The sequence below is a fragment of the Ruditapes philippinarum genome, unplaced genomic scaffold (genome assembly GCF_026571515.1).
Source record: "Ruditapes philippinarum isolate M1 unplaced genomic scaffold, ASM2657151v2 ctg1386_1_1_1_1, whole genome shotgun sequence".
Lineage (NCBI taxonomy): Eukaryota > Metazoa > Mollusca > Bivalvia > Venerida > Veneridae > Ruditapes > Ruditapes philippinarum.
The window spans coordinates 39,089-57,021 of record NW_026862840.1 but is presented as its reverse complement, the minus strand read 5'-3'; the positions used below and the strand labels follow the sequence as shown (position 1 = coordinate 57,021).

General features: G+C 32.6%; 1 protein-coding gene across 6 annotated transcripts in view; it reads left to right on the top strand.

Annotated features, from left to right (window-relative positions):
* The window catches only part of LOC132720366 (protein Hook homolog 3-like), a 44,601-nt gene that overhangs the window by 12,584 nt on the left and 14,084 nt on the right, over positions 1-17,933 (top strand). For 5 of the 6 annotated variants that reach the window (XM_060704491.1, XM_060704488.1, XM_060704492.1 and 2 more), the window contains exons 7-15: positions 356-439; positions 4,561-4,655; positions 11,160-11,239; positions 11,652-11,716; positions 12,456-12,539; positions 12,821-12,863; positions 14,225-14,310; positions 14,693-14,857; positions 16,405-16,473. In XM_060704491.1, coding sequence (XP_060560474.1) covers positions 356-439; positions 4,561-4,655; positions 11,160-11,239; positions 11,652-11,716; positions 12,456-12,539; positions 12,821-12,863; positions 14,225-14,310; positions 14,693-14,857; positions 16,405-16,473 — 771 coding nt within the window. The remainder of the gene's footprint in view (positions 1-355; positions 440-4,560; positions 4,656-11,159; positions 11,240-11,651; positions 11,717-12,455; positions 12,540-12,820; positions 12,864-14,224; positions 14,311-14,692; positions 14,858-16,404; positions 16,474-17,933) is intronic. The other variant, XM_060704489.1, reaches the window with a different exon arrangement.

Below are 17,933 nucleotides of genomic sequence, written 5' to 3'. Positions count from 1 at the left end.
ATTGTGACCATTTGTAAGTCTTTAAATTAAACTTGAAAGTCCTTCAGTTAACCATTAACATTCCCCTTCATGAGTCTGGGTAAGCTTGCAATATAATCTTACTGTGTCTCCTTTTAATATTTTCGTCATGTCAAGATAGAGAAAAATGTATATACTAGTAATAGACAGAAAATTCAAGTTTTTTTCTATAAATACAAGATTCATTTTCATCTTGTGGTATGAAAATTATCATATTTCATACCACTCTATGAAAATAAGTCCTGTATTTGTAGGAAAAATTTGAATATCCCCTAATTTTATTCCGCCATTACTTTTGTATTTATGAAGTAATTTGAAAAAACTTTGTATATTTCAGTTGAAGAGAACTGTAGAAGAGTTAAACAGTGCAATAGAAGCCAAAGAAGAACTGATGCAGCGATGTCATGAATTAGATTTACAGGTAAACTCATTACATCAATAAAAATATATTTTATGCTAGACATAGCCATAAAAAATTAGGTCAAGTGTGGAAATTTTTTTTATTTGGTTTCTGTCTAGTTTTTACTGCAGGCAAGGGGTAATTAAAACTGATGGAGCATTAAAAAAAAACAAAAGAAAACAATATAAGAATAAAACTTTGGTTTTCTTTCCCTACTTCTAAAAGTATTTCTAAAAGTATTTACTTAAAATTGTTTTTAAAGTAATTATTTATATGCATATTATTTTGCCATATTTATTGCTATGTATTTTGTACAAGATACATTTTATAAATTGTGTATATGACACAGTTGCTTTAACAATATTTTTGCACAGTCCTTTTAAAATGTTTTTCTCACCTTTTACCACGCCATCATTCTAAGCATTTCCTTCATGTTGATATTTTGTATAATACAGCCCTTAAGTTCACCATATCATCCTAGACAGATGTTAAAATATTATATTTACAAGTTGTGACATCTATATATCAATGCCCTAGTTGCCATATGTTTGTTTCCAAATAATCATATATAATAAATTATATTCATTAAAATGAATATCCTTATGTTTAAATGCCGAGGTAAATGGGGATATCAAATTACTTGGAATGGTCTGATGCCCTTATTATCACATTAAATTATGTGTTACATTTGTTGAAATGAAATTGACTTTATTTCATTATACATGTCTAAGAACAGGCTTTTGTGGCGGAGTGGTTGATTAAGATTGATAACTTTAAATCACTTGTCCCTTACCACTGTGGGTTCAGTTCCTATCAGGAACTTCTGATTCTTCATCCGAAGAAGCTGTCCAGTTAGCTTACAGAAGATGGGAGGTTATACTCAGGTGACAGCTTGTGCCTGAAATAAGAAATTATCAGAAGAGAGGTCCTCCCTCTAGCTGGAAATGTCCTCGTTTGAACTTTACAGTATTGCTGTGATTTAAATTATAACAGAGAAACATGTACTTGATAAAGAATCTAGGAAGAGAATGTTTTATATATAAAAGAGATTTATCAAGTGCCATTTTTAGCTCGACTTTTCTATGAAAAGGGGAGCTATCCTACTCGCCCCGGCGTCGGCGTCGGCGTCACACCTTGGTTAAGTTTTTCGTACCACCCCACTTTATTTCAGAAGTATTACAAGTATGGCTTTGAAACTTACCATACTTGTTCACCATCATAACCTCCATCTACAGACAAGAGTACAATAACTCTGTCAAGGTTTTTGACAGAATTATGGCCCTTTTTTGACTTAGTAGAAAGTGTATTGAGCTTGGTTAAGTTTTTTGTACCACCTCACTTTATTTCAAAACCATTGGAGGTATTGCTTTGAAACTGACCATACTTGTTTACCATCATGACCTTCATCAACAGACAAGAGGACATAACTCTGTCAAGGTTTTTGACAGAATTATGCCCCTTTTTTTGACTTAGAAAATACATTGAATATGGGTAAAATCCACTTATTGGCCTTAACCCTTTGAGATATTGCTTTGAAACTTTTAATGCTATTTCACATCATTACCCCCATCTGTACGCAAGAGAAGGTAACTCTGTCAAAGGATTTGTTTTAAAAATTAAGGCCTTTTATCGACTTAGAATCTTGGTTAAGTTTTTAGTACCAGTCCAACTTTTTGACTGAACTGTTTGAGATATTAATTTGAAAGTTGGAATACTTGTTTACAATCATGATTCCCAAACATGTCCAGGAGAAGGTAATTCTGTCAAAGATTTTATTTGAATTATGGCCCTTAACTGTCAATGTTTTGTATTATAGGCAAGCACTAAAAAAGTCGAGCGCGCTGTCTTACGGACAGCTCTTGTATTTGTATGCAGCTACATTCAAAAATTGTGGTTTGCAGTATTTCTGATGAAATATATACAGATAAATGTAAATATATATGAACATGTTTTTATTCAGTTTTGTAAATTACCAATTAAAGATACATGTTAATGTACTTCAAGTTTTTAAACTGCCTATTTTTTTCTAATTTTAACTTTCATGCTAGCAGGAAGTTGTAAGTGAAAGTCCAAGGTGAAGGGAAATTCCCAATAGCTTATGGAATACATGTATATATATATAGCTATCGAAAGCTACATATATTTAATCCCTGAGAAGTGGTCTATTGGTTAAATCTTCTGCTCTCATTGGCCTATTGGTTAAAGCATTTGTTCTCACAGTTTTCTCATGTGACACTGGTACTTGTTATTTCCAGGAAGCTTAATAGTGGTTCAGATTAACTTCAAGATTTCATCGCAGTTATGCTACAATAAAATACATTCAATCTAAAAACAATAGTTTTGTGCGTATATAAGAGAGATGATTGGTTATTTTTGTATTACATTTGTTTTGATCAACAAACTTTGGATTGGCCATTGTTGTTGGGGGGAAAAAACAATATTACAGTTATTTGACATAATTTGAACAAAAAAATGCTGATTTAGTGTGGTTGCCCTAGCTTTGGTATTTTGTAATGAATTTATTTAATGTGCTTTCCAGGTCAGAAGGTTTTGTGTGGTGCCAGATGCTTCTTTTAATCAATTTTTGGGTATCCTTGTTTTTTTATTGGCCCTGACTTCTTTTTCCTTTTCTAAGCGCATTTTGTTAGTTATGTTGAAATTGTTTGCATTAGTGCCACACAATAATGGGTTATTGTAAACATTTCCCCCCACATTCCAGAGACCTAAGATTCAATAAGACTTTTGTGCTTTAATAATGGAATGCTTAAATTTATTCTAGTATTTACCTGTAGTATGTTTATCCAGTTTTTGGCGCTTTCCGGATTTTTGCGATATTCACTTCGTTGAAAATGTATTTTTCTATACTTTTTCATTGTCATTCAAAGACAAGAGGCCATAATTGAAGGATGTGTAAAATAAAAACAATTCTTTTTTAGCTCGACTTTTCTATGAAAAGGGGAGCTATCCTACTCGCCCCGGCGTCGGCGTCGGCGTTGGCGTTGGCGTCACACCTTGGTTAAGTTTTTCGTACCACCCCACTTTATTTCAGAAGTATTACAAGTATGGCTTTGAAACTTACCATACTTGTTCACCATCATAACCTCCATCTACAGACAAGAGTACATAACTCTGTCAAGGTTTTTGACAGAATTATGGCCCTTTTTTGACTTAGAAAGTGTATTGAGCTTGGTTAAGTTTTTTGTGTACACCTCACTTTATTTCAAAACCATTGGAGGTATTGCTTTGAAAACTGACCATACTTGTTTTACCATCACGACCTTCATCAACAGACAAGAGGACATAACTCTGTCAAGGTTTTTTGACAGAATTATGCCCCTTTTTGACTTAGAAAATACATTGAATATGGGTAAAATCCACTTATTGCCTTAACCCTTTGAGATATTGCTTTGAAACTTTTAATGCTATTTCACATCATTACCCCCATCTGTACGCAAGAGAAGGTAACTCTGTCAGGATTTGTTTTAAAAATTAAGGCCTTTTATCGACTTAGAATCTTGGTTAAGTTTTTTGTACCAGTCAACTTTTGACTGAACTGGTTGAGATATTAAATTGAAAGTTGGAATACTTGTTTACCATCATGGTCCCAAACATGGCAGGAGAAGGTAATTCTGTTAAGGATTTTATTTGAATTATGGCCCTTTTGACTTAGAAACTCAGTTAAAAATTTTCATTCTTGTCCACTTGTTGACCTAACCATTTGAGATATTACTTTGGAAGTTGGAGTTCTTATGTGCCATCATGAGACCTATCTGTAAGCAAGAGAAGATAACTCTGTGAAAATGTTTCTTGATTTGTACTTAGAAATTCCTAGTTAAAGTCTTATGTGCCCTTAACTGTCAAAGTTTTGTTTTATAGGCAAGCACTAAAAAAGTCGAGCGCGCTGTCCTTCTGACAGCTCTTGTTATTGTCCACTGTCTCTAAAAACAGAATCTCATTGATTTATCACAGATTTTGACCAATAGTAGACTTTTAATTTATAACTAAATTGCTGTTATTGTTTTAGGATAGTAAATGTAGTTGTGACATAATTAAATAATAAATAGAAAGCCAATTTTGTCTGCTAGTTCTACTTTTTGTCAAATATTTCTATCTTTGGGGATTTTTGTGTGTGTATTTTCTAGGTGACGGTCCTCGTTGAAGAAAAACAAAATCTTTCCTTAGAGAATGAGAAGTTATCAGAACGGCTCAATCAGGCGGAGAATCTTGATGATCCCAGGTTAGTAATAAATCTTGTATATGATCATTTATTTTAGCCAGGTCACGACAAAACCAACATAGTGCCTTTGCGACCTGCATGGATCCAGACCAGCCTGCGCAAACGCGCAGTCTGATCAGGATCCATGCTGTTCGCTATCAGTTTCTCTACTTGTTATATGGTTGGTAAGCGAACAGCATGGATCCTGATCAGACTGCGCGGATGCACAGGCTGGTCTGGATCCATGCTTGTTGCAAACGCATCACATTTGTTAACAAGAATTTCAAAGAAAACCGGGTTATTGTAATGCCGAAGTCGGGCGGGTGGGTGGGCGGGTTCAGGTGTCAACTTTTGGTTTCCGCTCAATAACTTTAGTTTGCTTTGGCCTATTGACACCAAACTTGGTGTGTAGGTAGCGTATATCAAGAGGCAGCTTTGGATTGTTACCCAGGTGTACGAGGTCAAGGTCACTGTTACTAAAAATAAAAATTCAGTTTCCACTTAAAAACTTGAGTTTGCTTTGGCCTTTTGACACTTAATTTGGTGTATGGATAGCTTATATCAAGAGGCAGCTTTGGATTGCTACCCAGGTGTCTGTGATCAAGGTCAAGGTCACTGTTACTAAAAATAGAAATTCAGTTTCCGCTCAATAACTTAAGTTTGCTTTGACATATTAACACCAAACTTGGTGTATGGATAGCTTATATCAACAGGCAGCTTGGGATTGCTACCCAGGTGTCTGTGATCAAGGTCAAGGTCACTGTTACTAAAAATAGAAATTCAGTTTCCGCTCAACTTGAGTTTGCTTTGGCTTATTGACACCAAACTTGGTGTATGGATAGCTTATATCAAGAGGCAGCTTGGGATTGCTACCCAGGTGTCTATGATCAATGTCAAGGTCACTGTTACTAAAAATAGAAATTCAGTTTCAGCTCAATAGCTTGAGTTTGCTTTGGCCTATTGACACCAAACTTAGTGTATGGATAGTTTATATCAAGAGGCAGCTTGGGATTGCTACCCAGGTGTCTGTGATCAAGGTCAAGGTCACTGTTACTAAAAATAGAAATTCAGTTTCCGCCCAATAACTTGAGTTTGCTTTGGCTTATTGACACCAAACTTGGTGTATGGATAGCTTATATCAAGCTTATATATATTCCCATTGAAGCCGGATAAAAGAATTTCTTTTGTGTCTTTTTCTTATATCTTATATACATTTGAATGTTTCTGACAGTTAAATGTATTCCCTGCATTGAAATCAGTCCTATACATTGTAAGGTTAACATAATGTAATAGCCTATTAGATGAGATAGAGTTAACAGTTCATGGGTTGAATGAAACAATATTTTGAACTGTTATTAATCTTCAGTGAGTTATATTTATATCTCACAGTTTAAGGTTGTATGGATTTTTAGATTGAATTTTTTATAGAAAAAAAACTTAAGATTGAGTGTTTCCTTAATATTTTAATCAGTAAATATGAGCCGTGTCATGACAAAACCAACATAATGGATCCAGACCAGCATGGATCCAGACCAGCCTGCGCATCCGCGCAGTCTGATCAGGATCCATGCTGTTCGCTATCAGTTTCTCTACTTGTTATAGAGTCTGTAAACGAACAGCATGGATCCTGATCAGACTGCGGGGATGTGCAGGCTGGTCTGGATCCATGCTGGTCGCAAACCCATTATGTTGGTTTTGTCATGACGCGGCTCATATTTATTTTATTAACTAACATTTCTGGGGATTTTTTGTTTGTTGAACAAGGCTCTTTGTTAGCTTTGTTGTCTATTGTAGTTCGGTGAAAGTGGCTATATATTTTTACAACCTAGTACCATCTACCTTTTTTAAAAAACCAAAAAAAAAACATTTCTGCAAATTAAGAATGATGCATAATTTACCCAATTTTATTCGATATATATTTATGCTTGATTATTTTGCATGATAGATAAACTTTTACAAAATCATTATGCCTATGTTTCTGTCTTATAGAGATTTCTGTTAAATGTTACTTCCTTGTGAAAAAAAATTGTTCTTTTGTCACTCTTCTTCTAAGTAGAATATTTTTAGTTAAATGTTTTTATTTTCTGAAGTTATTTTTGTTTTGAGTGACTTTATACAAAGGTATTGAGTAAAGCAGTTTTTTCCTTTGTCATTTTCTTTGGAACAAGATATTTTTAGATTTTATACACTTATATTGCTGTTAAATGTTACAGCAATTTTTATGCGTAAGTAACGAGCAATGGTGTGAGGTGTTGATATATTGATGCATTTTGTATTTTGCATTATAAGATGTTAGCGCAAAACTAATCTATCTGTCATATTCTGGGATATACTACAAGTAGATGGTGGTTGATACATAAGATTTTTCCATACTTTGAGTTGGTACTTTGGAGTACTACAGGTAGATACTGGTTTTAATAGATTTGTCCATGCTTTGAGGTTGAGCAGTCTGTTCAAAGTTCAAGGATTTCAATATAAAAATACAAAATTGTGTTACCAACAATATAGAGCCTGGTCTATTTGCATGGATATTCAGCCTAGTCTTGCACGGTACTGGTGGCAAAGGCTAATGATTTCAGTAACAGCACAATAAGGGTATTAAGGGAAGAAAGAATAAATGGATAGACTAGTTTTGCTTAACTGCCTAGAATATTAGAAGAAAAAAATGTGATTTTGTGTACTCAGAGATAAACTGTTCAGTTTTTATCTTTATAAAAATTAGAGCAGTTTTGTACTCAAATAAGTTGCAATTTATAAAAATTCAGGGTTTTTTAAGACTTCAGCAGCACAGTACTAGGTACTGTAGCATAACAATTACACAAAAAATATGCTGAGAAAATGCCATTAAGTATTTGATATAGGTTTGGTTTTTAGAAACAATTGGCTTTACCACATTAAATGCATAGAAGAACTTTGAACAATCCTGTATAAGTGTTAAAAAGCCCTGAATTTTACAGATATGACAGAGTACAAAAGATAGTTACATGTATATACATACACCCTGGATAATGTTAACATTTACTTCACTGTCAGCTCTTATAATTATGAATTTTAATGACCCTTTAAAGAGTCCATACTATTATCATTCTGACTTTGCTACAACTATTTGTAAATATTTAGATTTTATGACTATATTGAGATTCCATACTTTTGTAACATTATCTACTCTGATAGATGTATACATCATTTCGATTACTTTTGTGGCTCTCTCAAGACTCCATACTTCCTGTAACTGATTGCTTAAAGGCCATGTGCTATCAGTTATCAAAATTTCATTAATTTTGCTCTTATTATTTCAATTGGTTTTATGACTGTCAATACTCCATACATCCGGGACAATTACTACATGCATTATATAATTATTAGAAACTTACTTGACAGTGAATTATTATATTTTTACTAAACTATTTTATTGTTACAACCTTGACCTTTATTTCCTCAACACTTTGGAACACACTTGTGTTTATGATATTACAACTCAATGCATTAAGGTTGTAGCCCATGCTGAATTAAACAGGGTGCCATCATTTACACAAAAACATTTTACTATCTTGCAGTGTTTGATTTTGCTTTGTGCTTGATTTGAGGTAATAGAGCATTTGAATTTGCATTTTTGAGGCCAATTTATTCTATTTACACAGTTTTCCTACCACATCACATTAATGCCTTATTCATGGACAGCTTCAGGCGTGTCTGTGGCCGAGTGGTTAAAGGTGTTGACTTCTTCCCCGAAACTTCTTGGTTCCAAAGCTAGGAAGCTATACAGCTAGCTTACAGAGCATCTGAGTGGTTCTTCTCGGGTGTCTGTTTGGACCTGATAATTGAAATACACAGAAAGGTGTCTGAGGTCTTCCATAAGTTATCTGTATAGAATCAATACAAGATGTTCAAATTTCTTCCTCTCATTAGTGACGATTGATTAAAGTTTAAAATCACATTTAGTACAAAGTAGCAAAATTAGTATTGTAATCACGCAGGTAGTTTAGAGAACAGTATATAGTTAAAATTTCCTATCCTTAAATTTTAATAACATTCTGTACATTCAAACATCTGCAATACAAATGTAGTTGCTGTTCTTTCATTTCACTGTGTATAATAGGTGACACTGAGTAGCGTTTAAGCACAAATATAAGTCAAAGATAAGTCAAATTGTTTAAATCACTTTAACTTTTGTAGAGTGAGAAATTTGATGGATTACTTTAACCTTCTGTAATGAAATAACTTATAATTACAAGTATTTAACTTATGATAATAAATGTATATTGTGTATGCTCGTAACTTGACCAGTTGGACACAGTGTGTATGAATGTTTGACCTGCTGAATTAATGGATCTTTTGGAAATGTCCATTGTCAATTTTTGATTATATCAAGCTGAAATTTTTTAAAGTTAGTTAGCCAACAGTAATAGAGCCAGGTCTCACTGCATGGATGTACAGGCTGGCCCGGCACTATACTAGTGGCAAAGGCTAATTACTTTTGGTCCAGCAGGTCAAAGCATATGCCATCATTATTGCGCTCATATGCCGTTCTTTTCTATATAACACAGCTTATATTCTTATATTATGCTGATAATATTCTGAACACTTGTAGCCAGCGCAGAAATAAATGTATCTTCTTGTATCAATGAGTGATAAACCAAATATATGCATTTTGTTCTTTCTGATATTAACATTATTTGTAACATTATATTACTGAATGTTTGTTTTAATAAGCATTATAAATTACCTCTCTTTTTCATATGATGAAATATTACTAATAATTCAGTATGTTTTAAAGCATTATACTAGCATGTATTTGCATAAAAAAATAATAATGCCAAAAAACTTTTTGTTTATCATTTAAAATGTTAATGGATAGAACTACTGTTTTTCAGCCTTTTAAATGATTAAATTGCACTGAATGAAAGCATGAATTTTGTATTTTCTGTTGAAAAATAATTTAAAAAAATTTACAGGCTGTACGTAACTTTTTTTATATCTAAGTATTATTTTCTACTTTCTGTTACGGAAAAGGATATAAATTAACCTCCTGATGTATAAGTTTTATTTATTTGATTTCCTTGGTGCATTATACATAGATCTGCCTAAGTGTGCTAAACAAAGATCTGTGTGAGTGCACTATAAAAAGGCCCGTTTAGTGTGCCAGAAAAAAGACCTGTGTTGGTGCAGTATAAATGGATCTGTTGGGATACCTTATAAATTGGCTGCCTGGTTAGCTTAATTGGTAGAGTGTTGGACTGTGAATAAGGAGACCCAGGTTCAATTCCCTGGCGGTAATGATCATTTCTATTGTGATTGATCATGAAATCCTTTCTAAGGTCATTTGCACTGTACCACTGCTCTGGCATGTACAGAAATTACTAGCAGTTCGTTGTGAAAGTAAAACTTATCTAGTGCCGGTCAAATGCTTGACAGCTTGTCCAGGAAAGGTGCAGTGGCTGAACTGTGCTCTGGTGAATTCAAAATGGCTTTTTGATGTTGTCTAGAGGGTAAACTACAAAAACCACCATCACTATAAATTGATCTGTGTGGATGCACTATAAATAGATCACTAAGGATGCACTATAAATAGAGAAGCTGTGAAATGAACTTAATTTAAAGTTAACAACATATTCAAAGAATAAAGGAGAGCTTTTGTACTCACCCAGGCATTTGCATTGACATCACACTTTACACTTTAGTTAAGTTTTTGTGCGCAAAACTGTCAAAAAAACTCCTGAAGGGAATACACATCATACTCTTATATGAGAGTATAATCAGAGATCACTGTCAAGGCCCATAACTCTGACATTGATTTTGACAGAATCATTGCACTGAGAATAGTCAAGAAGGCTGTCCTAACAACTGCCCTTGTTTTAGAAGTAAAAATCTGTCTGTGATTATGAATGGAAAAATTGATTGACGCTATCAATCTTTGGCATAAAATTTAAAATATATGATGAGCATTCAACAACAAACAAATTTATGTTGACGATAATCTATCTTGTATATTAAAAACCTCACATCATGCACCTTAGGCTGTGCAAAGCAACCAAATGAAATGTTACACATTTGGTCAGGCAAACTGATATTTTATTATTGCAATAAATATTTGTAAGATTTTTTTACAAAAAAAATGTATTTATAGATCAAAACATGGCTAATTTCTATATAAATAGCAATTTTGCAAAATGTTAAAGGTGAATTTGAAATTTTCCTGACATGTTACATAGTCTAGCAACTTTTGCCAAGTCTGAAATAGAGGTTATCCGGAACTTAACAAATGTGCGTGTTTTTTTTTTTATTCCATCTAATCCTGAAGCTCAAACAAATTTTTAGCAAGATGTCTTTTATTGTGCACGGACTTTCACAATATTGTGATCACTGCATTGCCCTTATTTTCAGTATTATTTCATGAGCTGTAACTAACGGTATATGTTCATTTGTAACACGGGATAAGATGAGATAAACCCTCATTTGCTGAGTTTCAGAGTATCTCTGTGTTGACCTTCACTAACAATACATTTACTTTATAATATTTTACAGTACACCTGCGGGAAAGCGGTTCCAGTTAATTCAACACCAGTTAGAACAATGTCAGGAGGAAAATTATAAACTAGAATCAAGTATGTGATGTTTGTTTAAATAAAGCTTCAAGTTGAAAGTTACTGTATGACTTAGAAAGCCTGTCCTGAATACACAATCGAACAAAGATAGACATCTGGATATCTTGGCTATTGAATTATTGAATGATTGTTGAATTATTTATTACATGCATAAGTTAACTTTTAATTTAAAAGTGTCCCAAGAAGATAAATGGCTTTGATTAAAAATTGAAATGACAAAAATGTACATTATTGAATATTTCTATTAATACTTTCTTAACAATTAACTTATCATTATATAAATTCAAGACTATTTAATTTTTGTAACGCCTATAGGTCTGTATGTTATTGTTTATTGATCTAGAAATTCAAATTTAAACAAAAATTTGTTTTCTTAATTGATTTTTAAACTTTGTTCCGAATGATATTTCAGCCAAAGATGATTTCCGGATAAAAGTGGAAGTTTTACAGAAAGAAATAAATGAGTTAAAGGACAAGGTATGTATATGTTTTATATTTAATTATATAAACCATTATATTAACATGTACTGGATTCTTGTTGAACTTAGAAAATTTATTTAAACTTTTTAAAGATTTTATGAGGATTTGGGTTTTTTGTGTGTTTGAAAATAATGTATAATGTGTTTGTATGCAGTACAGGTTAAAGGTCAAGGAAAGTCCTAGGCAATGATGCCCACTATATGTCATCAAATTAATTTTTTTATGGTTTTTGAGATATTTGCCAATCGTCACTTGGAGACATGTTTGATAACTGTTAGCTCAAGTATTCAAAGAATAAGGGGAGCTATTGTACTTGGGAAAGGGAGAGCTATGATTGTACACACCCCAGCATCCGAGTTGCGCTATAGTAAATATTTTACATGCAAAAGATATCTCCAAAACTACTGAAAGGAATTGGTTGAAATTTCACACTTATTTTAGAGCATAATGTGAAGTCACTCACTATCCAAGGCCCATAACTCTGACATGTTTTTTTAGAGAATTATGGCGTTTTTTCAACTTTTTCAATTATCTTGATTTACTTCATGTACTGAGGAGAGTTTAGCACGCTGACCTACCTATAGCTCTTGTTTAGGTGGATTGTACTGAATCATGATGTAAAGCAATAAGAAAATGATGCTTTTTTTAATAACTATCAAAAATTATCAAAATATGTATTAAAATATCTGAATTTCTTAGCTTGAGTAAAGAATTTTTTGTTTACTTTATTATATAGAATTCTGAATTGTTGACTCAGACAGAGGAATGTAGAGGCCTGAAAGATGAACTTGATGACCTTCGACAAGCAGCCGAACAAGTTGTAAGTATTCTAAAAATAGCTGATGTCTTAACAGGAACAATGTAGACTAATTTGCATGTCCCTAAACAAGTTTCTTTGCTGTTGCACAACCATTTCATTCAAATTTCTGCAGACTAAAATACTGCTTTATCACATAATTTCACATTGTATATTTCACCTTTGTTGTTAGTTGCTTAATTGAAATTAATTGAAAATATACAGTTATGATTATGGCAACTTTATAAGTTGTTTATTTATCTACATGTATTAACAATTCATAACATTGATTTTTATCATTGCAGGTGAAATATGAAGTTCAGATTGAATCATATAAAAGAAAGATGGGTAAGTGTTCTTGTGTTGTTTTCTGTTTAACTGTTGTGTAAGTTTTTCATGACTAGTAAATGACCCCTATTGATTAAGAGGTCAGAGGTCAAGGTCTGAGCCATTATTAACTGAACCATGGCATGTAATAAGTAATATTAAAAGACTTTTATCTGTTAATATTTGTTTGTATATTTAATAAATCAGTAAAAGTGATCAAAATTAAAATAATGCCAAATTATGCTATGCATTAACTGATTTTGGCATAGTTAATGCATCAGATTAGCATTAAAGTAATGCTAAATTTCTTACAAATATGTCATAACCAATCAAGGCTTGGAAAAAGCAATGCATTACTTGATGCATTTAATCATTGAAATTTAATTTGCCCTATTTCTGATGACACTTTATTATGTAACTCTACCTTATGTTAATGCTATGTTACATTAATATATGTTGTATTCTATGGCATTACCAAGTTTTCAATTTCATGTTTAATAACACTAGTAAATATTTGTGTTATATAGCACTACCCAGTATTTAACTACCCAATATTTTACCCAGTATTTAACTACCCAATATTTGATTATGTATTTAAGTACTCAATATTCATGTTATGTAGCACTACCAAATATTTTATTGCCCAACATTTGTGTAATGTAGCACTACTCAACATTCATGATATGTAGCACACCCAATATTCAACTGCCCAATATTGTTGTTATTTAAGTAGCACTACCAAGTAATTAGCAACCCAATATTCATGTTGTGTGGCACTACCCAATATTTAACATCCAATTATTTGTGTTATGTAGCATTACCAAATATTTAAGATTTAATATTCGTGTTAGTAGTACTACCCAATATTTAGTAACCCAGTATTTGTGTTATGTAGCACTACCTCATAATTAGCAACCCATCATTCATGTTACATTGCACTTCCCAATATTAACATCCAAGTAACCAAATCAAGTATTGAACATGTTAATACTCATGTTATGTAGCATTTCCCAATATTATGTTATGTTGTCAACATTAAAGTTATGTGATACAATGCTATATTAAAACATGACACTGTCCTATTTTCATGTTTTATGACATATCATGAATAACAACACCTACAATTTCTCCTGTGTTACAAATTTAGATTTAAATGTTATTATTGGGGTTCCATCTGTGAACAAGAAGTATAATAAAATCACCACAAACAATAAGCAATAAAGACAACATGTAGAACAGAAGCTGTTATGTAGTAAGTTAATCCTCTTTTCTGCTGGAATGCGGTGAAGTATAGGTGTCAAATTACAAATAAAAGCATAAAATTTTATGTATCTGTGCAGATTGTGTGTATTAAAACATATAATGGTTATTGGCTGTTGCAGATGAACTGAGTGACTTGAGAGGACAGGTGAAATTGTTGGAAGATAAGAATACAAAATACATGCAGGAAAATCTTGAATTACAAGAGGTGAGATCTTATATTAGATTGTTGTTGAACTCAATTGTAAGAATTAAATTATTTAGATTTGAAGCTGGATGTTTGAAGTTAAAATTTCTGTTATGTTTTCTTTTCATTGTTGAGGAATTCTAACACTTATTATGTGGTTTTGAAACAATATCTTATTATAAATATGACAAATTGTGCTGTTAGATATTAAAAATTCCAGCCATATTTAGAAAAAGTTCTGAAATGATAGTGTAGTTAATTAATAAATTCTACCTTGCAGTCATGAGATCAGAATTTTTTTTAAAACCTGAAAACTTGAATGGACTGTTCCAAATTTAAGGCTGGTAGATTTCATTGCACATGTTCAGCATTTTAAGGATTATTTACATTGTTGCTAATACAGGACATCAGAAAATCAGGGACAGTTAAACAGCAGCTTGATGTATACAAGCGACAGGTACATGAGTTACAGAGCAAACTAACAGAGGAGACTAAGCGCGCTGACAAGGCAGACTTCGAGAATAAACGCGTGAATGAGAAAGTTTCAACGTTAATGAGAGAAAAAGAGGTAGGTTGGTTCAAAGATGTTAGCACAGTTGTAATACAGTTATAATCTGACAGTATCTTTCAGCTGCATTATGCAGATCATAAATGCACGTCATGCCAGATTTAGGTTATGTTTCCAATATGTTGCAAAATTGATGACCAAGTAAGGAGGAGTTACTTAGGTTTCAAGGCAGCTGGTCGGACAATGAGATGTTATCAAGAGCTCTTTTTTTTGGCATTAGTTTATAAAATGTGTTCATAATATATTATCAGAGATAGTGAAAATTAGAAAAAAAGCAAGCATAAAACTCCTACAAGAGTCCAAGTCAGTTAAGTTTCTTACAGCAAAATACTTGTAACATGCAAGAATACATAAGTAAATAAGTAAGTGAATTGTTTCTGAAAGTGACATAAGTATCTTATCCCTAATTTAAGGTTCTTTTATATATAAAAAAAAAGCTGTCCAGTTAGCTTATGCAGTTGATAATGTCTGAAATAATGCAACAAGGGATTTGTTCTTTCCTGGGCAGTGTTTGTGCCACTTAAAACAAAATAAAAAAATTCTTTGCCAGTTTAACCTACATAAAATTATGCAAGGAAGATATGCATTGAAAATAATATGGTTATTCTTGTTATAAATTGACCTTTTAAAAACCTCATTTATCTTTTCCCTACTAACTTACAACACGAGCCATCTACCTACCACATATAATCAAACAAAGAAAATTATGTACAAAATCAGTGTTAAATACGCTTTAACAACATACATGAAATTTCTGTGAAATTATAATTGTATTATTAATGAAACTGTGTTTGCCATTTCTCTAATGGAATATTGGAACAACATTTTCAGACATTACGGGAAAATTTGTGCTGCTATTTACTCACTGAATGTTATTGTAAAAGTAATTTGAAACCATCTGCATTTTGCGTAATTTTTCTTGTCAACTTTGCGCAGTTTCAGGTGAACTTGTATTAAATTTCAGTGGCAGTGCACTAAGGTGATGATCTATTAATCTGTGTGTCTTTGGTTATGTGATGATTGATCTAGTTTTGTTTAGGGGTCAACAGGTCAAGGTGATATCTAATTTTAAGACTGTGAACATATTCTTGTCAACTATAGAACACTGATTATGTACATAATTTTCTTTGTTTTTTTATTAAATGTGGTTGGTAGATGGCTCACATTGTTGTATCAGTTAGTAGGGCAAAGATAAACGTTTTCAAATGGTCAATTTATAACATTTATTTGGGTTCGAATCCCTCCAGATATGTCAGATTCTGTCATGTGGGGCAGCTATCCAGCTAGCTAACTGAACATTGGTGGTTCTACTAAGACACTGGTTTGTGCCTGAAATAATGCATGGAGGGGTGCATGGAGAGGTTTTTCTCTACCAGTAAATCTGGAAAGTTGCCATGTGACCATTATATGTTGGTGTGAGTTAAAACCTATTAAAACAAACAAACAAATATTAATATGTCAGTTGCTGTAACATGTACACATTAATATACATTATAGTAAATATTGAGATATGTTTTACTTATAAATAACATGCATGTTTGCTGCAGAGGGTTTTGATAGAGAGAGATTCTCTACGTGAAATGAATGAGGAACTGAGATGTAGACCAGTGGAACATGTAATATAGCTAATTATTTCACGCTCAGAACCCAAATATACTTATTTTCCTCTGTGTTAGAATTATAGCACCGGCTTATACTTGTTGTTCAATCAATATTTAGCTCCCTTTGTTTTTTTGCGAAACATTTTCCAATATCACAACTTGCTGTCAGTGTTTTCAGTTTATATTTTATTGCATTATTGGCCTTTAATGTATTTTCATGCTGCACACATGCTTTGCTCTATGGACCTTTAATATTTTTTTTCATGCATACATGTTACGACTATTTTAATTCTTGTTATATGATTATATCTTACTAATATTTTTGTCTGTCTGCTCAATAAGTTTGTCTGCCCCAACCTTACATAATGCTTTTGAAAAACCTGACAAATTGAAATACCTTGGCAAAAAATATTAACCATTTTAAAATGTGTGGTGTCATGTGCAATACAGAGGTTCTTATATTCAAGGTCAAGGTTATACATAGAGGTTAATGTCATTGGGTTTAATATAAGCTATACACATAAACAGAATGCAGGCTTATTTCCCGTCAATTTTTTGTAAATGACTGTAAATTGTTATTAACTTTGAATGATTATTTCTTTAAATGTAAATGTACTTTTTTCTATAATAGATCCTATATTTATGCACAATTTTTATAAAATATTTTTAATAATTTGTTGTTCATATATTATGAAAGTTTCAAGCTGCAAGAAATGTTTTATGTTTAAATGGCCATTATCTGGGTCAGTATTTGTGTTTCAGCTTTTCAGTATTAACCCATTACCTGCTGGGTTTCTTCATTAGATTTGTCCATTTTCCTTTTTTGGGGAACTGTCCATTATTGATTTTGGGGGTGTCAAGATTACTAAGTAAAGTCAGTCAACAGTGTTGAGTCTGGTTAAACTGCACAGATGTGGAGACTGGCCAGGTTCTGTTCTGGATCCAAGGTTATAAAGAAATTTCTAAGCTCAAACTCAGATCTCAGGTATTTGATTGGTCAGAAACTGCCACAGAATGTACACTGACCAATGAAAATCCTGAGATTTGACGGGGGTTGGATGGGCTTTAGGTCTGGTAACAATGGCTGAATTGTGCTCTGGTAAATTCAGTGTTGCTAACTGCCGTGTTCTGGAGTGAAAACTACCAACACCACCAAGGCTAATAACTCTTAGGACCAGCAGGGTTAAGGGTTATATATAAGTATTTCAGTTGCAGCTCTAATTAGCAGCATGTTGTCATAGTGATGTGATAAAAATATAGTTTAAACCTACACTTAAAATCACATGTAAACATAGGCAACCTGCCTTATCAGATAATTGTCTTTAATGATTTGTAATACAGTTGGACCTGTGATCAGTGGTCATATGTCTTCAAATAAATTAAACAAATATAGTTAAACTAATCGATAATGGGTGTTTCTTTTTGTTGAAGTATAATATTGTTATATATACATGTAATTTTACTTAAAAAAAACA